Source organism: Phaseolus vulgaris, chromosome 8, assembly GCF_000499845.2.
Source record: "Phaseolus vulgaris cultivar G19833 chromosome 8, P. vulgaris v2.0, whole genome shotgun sequence".
NCBI classification, from domain to species: Eukaryota; Viridiplantae; Streptophyta; class Magnoliopsida; order Fabales; family Fabaceae; genus Phaseolus; species Phaseolus vulgaris.
Window position 1 is genome coordinate 8330750 of NC_023752.2, and position 9972 is coordinate 8340721.

The 9972-nt window shown below is 33.4% G+C and overlaps 1 protein-coding gene across 1 annotated transcript; it reads left to right on the forward strand.

The window, feature by feature from the left end:
* The first annotated feature begins 8144 nt into the window (after window positions 1–8144).
* Window positions 8145–9104, forward strand: LOC137825782 (uncharacterized). Its single transcript, XM_068631564.1, has one exon. It carries the CDS (start codon window positions 8152–8154, stop codon window positions 8896–8898), a length of 747 nt encoding a protein of 248 aa, XP_068487665.1. The 5' UTR covers window positions 8145–8151; the 3' UTR covers window positions 8899–9104.
* The last annotated feature ends 868 nt before the right edge of the window (window positions 9105–9972 follow it).

The following is a 9972-nucleotide window of genomic DNA, read 5'->3' on the forward strand; positions in this document are numbered from 1 at the left end:
AACAATGAATGTTTAAAGGCAGAATTAGATTTGATTGAAGAACTTCGAGAGAAAGCCAAAATCAGAGAAGAAGCAGTAAAAAGAAGAGCATGTAAGAGGTTCAATGCGAAGGTAAGACCGAGAACTTTTAGTGAAGGAGATTTGGTATGGAGAATGAGAACTGATGCAAGGAAAGATCCAGCACAAGGGAAGTTAGCACCAAACTGGGAGGGACCGTTCAGAGTAAAAGAAAACTTGAAGAATGGAGCCTATAGGTTGGAAACGTTAGACGAAAAGCTAATACCCAGAACTTGGAATATGAGTCACTTAAAATTTTATTTCAGTTAAAGCTTGTATTTAAGAACACTTACTATTGTATATTAAGATCTTTTGTTGAAAGTTCTAAGTGTTAACTAGAAACTCTCGGTCTTGGATGCTTTCACTCCAGGTGAAATCCTTCCCGAAAGAACGGTTGCCAGCTTGCTCGATTAACATCGCGAGTGCCGGCCGAACGCTCACCAAATTTGCTTGATTAATATCGCAAATATTGGCTGAACGTAACATCTCAAGTGTCGGCTGAACGCTCACCAAATTTGCTTGATTCACATCGCAAATATTGGCTGAATGTAACATCTCAAGTGCCGGCCGAACGCTCACCAAATTTGCTTGATTAACATCGCAAATATTGGCTGAACGTAACATCGCAAGTGCCGGCCGAATGCTCACCAAATTTGCTTGATTAACATCGCAAATATTGGCTGAACGTAACATCGCAAGTGCCGGCCGAATGCTCACCAAATTTGCTTGATTAACATCGCAAATATTGGCTGAACGTAACATCGCAAGTGCCGGCCGAACGCTCACCAAATTTGCTTGATTAATACCGCAAATATTGGCTGAACGTAACATCTCAAGTGCCGGCCGAACGCTCACCAAATTTGCTTGATTCACATCGCAAATATTGGCTGAACGTAACATCTCAAGTGCCGGCCGAACGCTCACCAAATTTGCTTGATTAACATCGCAAATATTGGCTGAACGTAACATCGCAAGTGCCGGCCGAATGCTCACCAAATTTGCTTGATTAACATCGCAAATATTGGCTGAACGTAACATCGCAAGTGCCGGCCGAACGCTCACCAAATTTGCTTGATTAACATCGCAAATATTGGCTGAACGTAACATCGCAAGTGCCGGCCGAACGCTCACCAAATTTGCTTGATTCACATCGCAAATATTGGCTGAACGTAACATCTCAAGTGCCGGCCGAACGCTCACCAAATTTGCTTGATTCACATCGCAAATATTGGCTGAACGTAACATCTCAAGTGCCGGCCGAACGCTCTCCAAATTTGCTTGATTAATATCGCAAATATTGGCTAAACGTAACATCTCAAGTGCCGGCCGAACGCTCACCAAATTTGCTTGATTCACATCGCAAATATTGGCTGAACGTAACATCTCAAGTGCCGGTCGAACGCTCACCAAATTTGCTTGATTCACATCGCAAATATTGGCTGAACGTAACATCTCAAGTGCCGGCCGAGCGCTCACCAAATTTGCTTGATTAACATCGCAAGTAAGCTGGCCACCTATCCTTAGTTGTTCGCTTGAAGATCACAATTAAATGGCCGATCGCCCGTTCTTGTTCGATTAAACAGAATACATTTATCGTATGAAATTAAGATAATAAATAGCTGGAACCGATCAAGTAAAATAGACACGAAGTACACCAAATATTATCATATAATTTGATGCCGTATATCCAAAATTCCTATTACTACAGAGACAAAACGTCCAAAAAAGTCCGAAAGTTTTTACTCGGAGCTATTACAAAAAACAAAAAACATCCTAATTAGATTACTATTCGGCCTCGTCATTCATTTTTCATCCTTCATTTTCCCTCTCCTCTTCTGGAGATCCGTCATAAGGAATATCACTAACTGGAATTAATTCGCCCTTATAGAAGTCTTTGCCGACATCAAAGTTACCGGCATCCAACGGGATCTTGTAGAAGTATTCGGCTTGTTGAAGAGCTTTTTCAAAACCCAACTGGTGTTGTTGGATAACAAAACTCTCAACTTCACCAACTCTCAACTTTAACTTGTTCACTTCTGCTTCCAATTGAGAAATGCCTTCCGCATCGATTTTCTTCGCAGCAGTGAGTTTAGCAACGTCTCCCTTCAATTCTTGATTCTCCGAGTTAAGTGCCAAAGTTTGGGCCGAGAGCTTGACATTTTCACCCTTCAATTTTTCTTTCAGTTTCTTGTCGGTTATTAACCGCAGAAAGTTTATCAATTTGAGAATTTAGTAACGCGATTTTCTCATTCGATTCAGCTGCTTCCCTCTTCAATTTCTCAAATTCAGCAGAAGTAACATGGCTCTTTGTTTTTTCCTTTATCGCTTCACTAATCAAAAAAGCACGGCTAGTCAATTCAAACATTGAATCAGCTAGAGAAGGAACAGAAACCACTTTGAACATATCCCGAGCAGAGGAGTCAAGATTGCAGTCAACAAAGTCTGAAAAGCGTGTGGACGATGTGAACATTGTTTCAAAAAGCGATTGAGAAGAACTCCCAGAACCATGACGATACTTTTTAGAGGAGTGTGACCTTCTATTATTCTTGTCTCGTTTCCTACTCTTTCTAGAAGGTCCTATTCCGGCGTCCGCGGCTATTTCAACCTCTAAGCGAGGGGTAGGCTCAACAACTTCATTTTCTGTTCCTGGAGCTTCATTCTCAAAACGAGGAGTTGAACCTCCAGCCTGATTAAACAGCTTAGAGAAATAAGCACGATCCTTCGGTTTTGTGGCCGCCATTAAACCTGGACATCACCAACAGATTCAGCAAAGTTAAAATTCTATTATTACTAAAAGAGAAAATCCGAAAGAATCACATACCCATGAAATCCTTTTGGGGTTTACGAGAAACGTATAGCCGAAGCAGAGCACGAGTTGGAATCTTATGGGAGAAGTGACTTAGAACCGCAATACAATGCTTCTCTTCGGTAGTCATCGAATGGTAAGAACAAGAGTTGAATTTCACAGGAGCACGGGTCCAGTAAAAAGGGAATTTTGGAATATCACCATCAAAGAAGTACTTTCTCCCGGTTTCCTCAATTAGAATTTTAAAGAAGCCTCCTTTGAAATTTTTATACGAAGAAGTAAATGGAGAAAGAAAAGACACTTTTGTCTTACTGATCAGGGACAACCAACTAGGCTTCTTACCGGGCCGAGAGCTATAATAATATAAAAAGGTTTTCGGACTCGGAATTAAAGAAAGGTATCTACACAAAATACTGAAAGCTTGCATATAAGCCCAACCGTTTGGGTGAAGTTGGGTAGGAGCAATATTCAGAAAACGCAGGACACCCATCTGAAATTCACTTAACGGAAACCGAATATGGAGATCAGTAAAGAGACATTCATAAAAATAAAAAAATTCGTGTTCGTCGCTTTCACGGCCATGGCAAACATTATCAATGGCACAAGTTCGCCGAAAAGAAATGATTTCCTCAGTGGCATCAGGAGAATACACATAAATTTTAGAAAGGAAGTTACGAAGGGTTGAACTAAATTGGTACCGAGAGAAATATTCCCGAACTTTTGGATTAACCCATTCGTACCCGCGCCGAAGGCTTAATTTTTGTTCGGCCATTTCTTCTCTTTCCTCGACCTCAACATCTACGCCATCCTTGCTTGACGAATTCAGACATGAAACCGTTTCAGGTGACAAAGCAGGGTTGGCATTCTTATTGGACTCAATCACTCTCCCAGTAGATTCATTACTCGTGCTCGAAAATTCCGTAAACTCAGAAGAAACGGAAACAGAACTTGATGAAGACATTATACCTTCCGCGAATATTTGCTTCAGCTTTAATATATAATGCAGGGAGAAACTGTGAAATAAGGTGAATAGAAGTGAAGATTTATAGTGGTGAAATCTGCAGAGTCATGGCATAGGGACCATCAGATTTACTTACATCCGATGGTTGGCACTTCCAGCTTGTCCTGTCAAGCGGTCCCATCAGCTTGTCTTTTCATAGTTAATACAACATTCAAGTTGTTCTCTCTTTTCTTTCAAATTTGATTTTCCCCCCAAAAAATACAAGAGCTACCATTTTATCTTCTAATAGACATTTCGTCGTCTACACCTCCTTATGCCTGGGGGGCTTAGTGTACTGGGCCGAGATATCGGACCGAAAGCAAGGTGTACTAAGCCGAGAGCTCAACCCGAAAGTAAACTAAATAACGAAAGAAATAAAATAGAATGGAAATTATTATTAAGCAAAAGCCCATGAAACTGGGCCCAAATATGTAGGTATGTGTAGTAAATGTTTAATACAAAAAGAAAAGGCCCAAATAACTTCTGGGCCCAATAAAAGAGTAGTATAAATAGAGGGTCATCCTGAGAGATAAGGAAGGTTGAATTCATTTTAATATCTTGAAAAACTGAATCTAACTTTGGCATCGGAGCACCTTTCAGGTACGCACACCCATCTGTGAGAGGAAGCCGAGACCAAAAACCGAAAGATCAAATGGAGTAAATTAAAACTGACCGGGAAGTGTCCGTCAAGCAATTCAATAAAACGTGAAAGGTTTTCGAACCAAATACAAACCAAGAACAAGTAAGCCGAAAGATCACACCAAGAAGGGAGTCCGGAAGCGAAGGCCGAGAGGTCAACGGGTGGAAGACGAAGATAGTTTGTTTCTAGGTCCTTGTAAGAACACTTAAATACTGGAGTTGATGAGTATTATCTATGAACTACAGGTGGTGGTGGGTATTACCTACGAACATGAGTTGATGAATATTACTTACAAACATGAGTTGGTGGGTATTACTTACCAATCCAAGTTTGAGATATTACCTATACACTTGTAGACTGAATGGATATTCCTAATATTAATATTATAATATTAATAATACTTATAAAATATTATTAATCTTAAAATATTATTAATAATTTTAATAATAATTATAATTATGATAAATTTAAAAATAAAATATATAGAATTATATATAAATATTTTCACGGACTTGAGTTTGTGAATAACTTAATATTTCAATTATTCACGGACATTCCGTACAAAAATTAACTACACCAAACTACTTATGAATTTTGTTATTTGGATAATGCTAATTTAGTTACGTATTTTTACCATAAATAATTTTTTTTTCTTATACTGATAAAAAAAATCTCCTTTTTATCTTTCTTTAACCCAATAAAATATATTATATTTGTCACATCTCAATGTAACTATCTTCATCATTTGTTTTCACAAGCATATGAAAGTGAAGAAAAGGGAAATAATAACAATAACAATATTGTATGTTTTCTTAAGATAGAAAGAAAATTTTAAGTACCTCCAAATAATAATAGTCACAAAAAGTCAAAACAAAATTCAGGACTATAAAGAAAAATATTAACTTCTGGAACAAACTCTTATATTTCAATTTATTGAGCGGATCTTTTTTTAATTTTTTTGTTTACATAAATAAAAAATTGAATAATTAAGAAAAAACTCATTACAATCCTCACAAAGTAAACCTATTATATTTTTCAACTTTCTAAAAATATTTGAATGATCTAGAAAAAAAATCAAAAGCACTTCCAATATTAAAACAAAAACTCAAAATATTAAAACATAAAATTATTCGATGATTAAATTTTTTATATTAGATATTATGTAACATCAATACTATTCAATAAATTTTTAACATTTGGACCTTAGCACTATTACTGGGTTCCGTTTTCTCATATCGATTACACAATTACTTTCTGCAACTCTATATGTTCCTCCCACACCCCCAATTTTTTTTTCATTTTGCCTCCTCTGAAAGTGGTATTAAAGATGACAAGTTTATTATTGCAAACTTCTAGTCATAATAAATATAGCAGACCTTCATCTTTTCACTCTCTGGATTAACCAAAAAGAAAATAAATTCAGATTCAATAATTCATCAGTAAAAAAATAATTTTAGATTACCCAATTTTCAAGATTTTTTTTTCTAAATTATACAATTTAAAATATATTTTCAGATTTCACAATTCAAAATCAAAAAATAATTTCAGATTGTGTTCAAATTACATAAAAAAAGTTAATAAATTTTCAATTTTCAATTTTGTAATTTAAAATATAATACCTAATTTTATAATTCCAAGTTATACATTCTAAAAGAAATAAATCATTTAATCTGAAATATTTTTAATAAAATTGTATGAAAAAAATAATTTTTACATTTTATATAAAAGAAAACATGGAGGTAGAAGAAGCAATTGTCTATCAACCATTAGATGCTTCAAAGCCTAACTAACTAGAAAATCCATTCTCTACACATTAAAATACTAACAAAATAAACTGTTCCAATATTTTAATTCTTTTTTATTATTAATGAATTATATTACTTTCTAAAGCTAAAAAAAAAAATTGTTGCAATCCCTACAAAATTTCTCTAAAAAAAATTACTTTCTAAATCTTAAAGCTAAAAAAATGCTCTAAAAATAACTTTTGTATATGTGCTCAACTTCCAAGATTCGTAGGAAAGGATCCATAAAAATAATAACAAATTTTCATATATATATATATATATACATATATATATATATATATATATGTATGTATATATATATATATATATATATATGATATACATATATATATATATACATACTTTTTTAGTATTAAATGTATATATATATGTACATATATATATATATATGTATATCATATATATATATATATATATATACATATATATATATATATGTATATATATATATATATAATTTTAACATGTAAACAGATACTTTTTAAAATAATAAATATGGGTCCTTAATATACAAATTTGAAGTTTAGTACAATAAAAATAATATTTTTACTACAAAAAATAACATTTTTTAAAGACAGCAATTTTCTTAAGATTTGCCATGGAAAGTGGAAATGTAGCAGCATTTGGAAGTGGCATATGACCTTCTGAACTTATTTCAATAAGCTATAGGGTGAAACTCTTTTCAACTGATTCCAAAAGTTTCGTGGTGAAGGTATGAATAAAACTCATTTGATAAGAACGTACTGCTAAGTGTTATCAGCTACTCAAACTGAGTGCAAATTTTCATACACAGCTTAAATAATTAAGCAAATGTGCTGATTCTGTCCATGCTGCGTGTGTGCATGGTATGGGAGTAGTATAATCAAACAAGGTGAGGAGAAGCTATTATCACAAACAACAACAAAAACCTTGTTCCACTAACTAACTGTTGTTAAATGCTGAAAATCATGTAGATAAGACATGTGTTAACCTTTCTCACTAAACAACAAAAATTTATTAAGAAAAAATAACAGTTAATGTATGGAGTAAAAAAAGTAGTATTTCAAAATTTAATACTAAAAAATACACTCTAAATTTGTATATTGTTATTTCTAGTTCAAATAAAATTTCAAATTTAACACTCATAATTATCACATAAATTCATTCATAAGAATAACTCAAACGAGATGGAACTTGTCCTAAGTATCATTTTCTTATGGAACTTGTCCTAAGTATCATTTTCTTAGTAAACATGTGAATTATAAAAAGGGTTTCCCATCAATATATTAGATAAGTACTTGTCTAATTCCTAAAGATAAACCATGCTCTATCATAATCTGTTAAACTAACTAAAACCATTACAAGATATCACACTAATTTCTTTGCCCAATACATTAGTGAAAATCAAAACAAAATTAAGCACTTTGAAATTGACTTCAATAAGCTTATTTTCTTGTCGGCTCTATTTTTGGTTTAAGCCTTAAGGGACTCAATCCCTTAGTTCCGTAATGACCTTTTACCTACCATCCTGTGTTCAATGACCTTTAATGGAGGATGTCATGAAAAAGAGTTAACCAATTTTTAAAGAAATAATATTAAACATTAATACATAATAATAATATTATTATTATTATTATTATTATTATGTGATAATATTGAGTCTCTATGATGACATGATATGACAACAACAGAATGCAAATAATGTGGCCGTCTAATAACTTGACCCCAAAGCTAAAGTTTGCAAAACATTTCAGATCTTACTTGCACTTCACCAACATGCCACCTCTAATTCGTCAAAGTTAATCATCATTCTCTTCTTCTATTAAAATCATGAATTGATCACCAAATTTTGCACTTCTCATCAATGAAAACCTTGAGATCTGTCCATGTTTCCTCAGAAACCAACCAAACACAAGCCCCCACCAGTTCATTTTCCATGCAAATATTAGATTCATCAGTCCAAAGTTTAGTAAAATCATGGAAGAGAAGGGAAAGATGGCTGCTTCTATTCAACACATCTAGCCAACAAGGTTCGGATAGTAGAGCATCATGGCGCACCCATTTGGCCAATTTCCTTGATTCAACATGGATTCACGTGTTCACAGTCTTATTGCTTATTGTAGACCTCATCATCACAACCCTTGAGCTATCGTCATCTCTAGTTTCATGTGAGAGACACATAAGCAGCGTAGCAGAAGAATGTTTCCATTGGATTGGAATTGGCATTCTGATTATTCTTCTAGCCAAGACAATGGCTCTACTAGTGGGGTTAGGCTCTTCATTTTTCCAGCATGTGGGGTATGTCATTGATGCAGTTGTAGTCATAGGGGCTATATTTTTGGAAGCCTTTGTGGTGAGAAAAGGGGGTGGTTTGTTGGTTGTAGTGAGTTTGTGGCGTTTCATTAGAATGGTGGAGAGTGTCTTTGAGTTGAGTGATGAGGCCATTGAAGCTCAAATTGCAGGAATAATTTGCCAGTTTGAAGCTCTCAAAGAAGAAAATATTAGGCTCTTAGAAGCAATATACGAGAAGGACAAGATGATAGAAATGTTGGAGGAAGATTTAGATAAATGTAGGGATGAAAGCCCTTACCTAAAGTCAAAAAGATCATGAAATTACCCACTAATTATTTATTGTTTCAAATATAAAAAGAATAAATGATCAAGATATGTGCAAATAAAAATTTGGGTATATATCAGATGCAGATAATAATATATCTGAGTATCTTGAACCTTACGAATATGAAAAAACAAACTAAGGAATATGTACGTTACAGATATTGGACAGGTGCAACATCTTGATATGAATTTTTTAAGGTATATCTCAATTCACGACTTTCATGTTGAAATCTTTCTACCACATATGTTTCTGTCACAAGAACTCTTTCTACCTGCTTTCTCCAGCACTGAGTTTCCCTTGGTTATTGTAATTAGTTCTTAATTCAATTGATAAAGTAATCTTGTGGAACCACTAATGAATTTGAGTGCCTTTGTTTATACCCAAAGAGGTTTACTCTTTAATAATAAGAACATATCTTCATCCCAAAAATCCTTCATAAGTTGTTTCCTTGGAATATTAAGTTAATTTTAAGATTGTATTTTAAGGTAATGATAGGTATTTTAGTTACTTTGTTCTCAACCAAAAAAAGAGGCTGAAGCCTTGTGCAGACCATTTATTGGTATTTGAAATGATGCCATTTTGTTTATGTAAGCTAAATTTAGTTGAAACAACTTTGCTTTCTTACCTGATCTGATCCCATCTTGCTTGTTGCTCAGTTAAATTAATTTTTGTTTTCTTTTTCTAAAATATACGACAATATAATAGTTTTCATATTTTTCCACCTTCATATAATAAATATTCAATGAACGCACATTATTTCTTTTTATCTCTATTTGCCAATAAATCTCAAATATTTATTTTTATAAGATTACAATTTATTATAATTAAATACCTTTTAATGTATAAATTGTACTTAATTAAAATTTATGATAACAAATAGATTATTAATATATAAATCATGTTTTAGATTTATAATAAATAACTTAAAGTATTATATAAGTTTAATTTCACTACTTATGAACGTTTAAAAATATGATTGGAAGATTTCTTTTACCGATACACAAGGTATATATTGTGTAATTAAAAAGAGGATTGCGAAAAAACATTTAATTAAAATGTAAATTGAAT

What these genes read in the sequence shown, in the direction of transcription:
- LOC137825782 (XM_068631564.1), top strand. Translation starts at nt 8,152, where the DNA reads ATGAAAACCTTGAGATCTGTCCATGTTTCCTCAGAAACCAACCAAACA.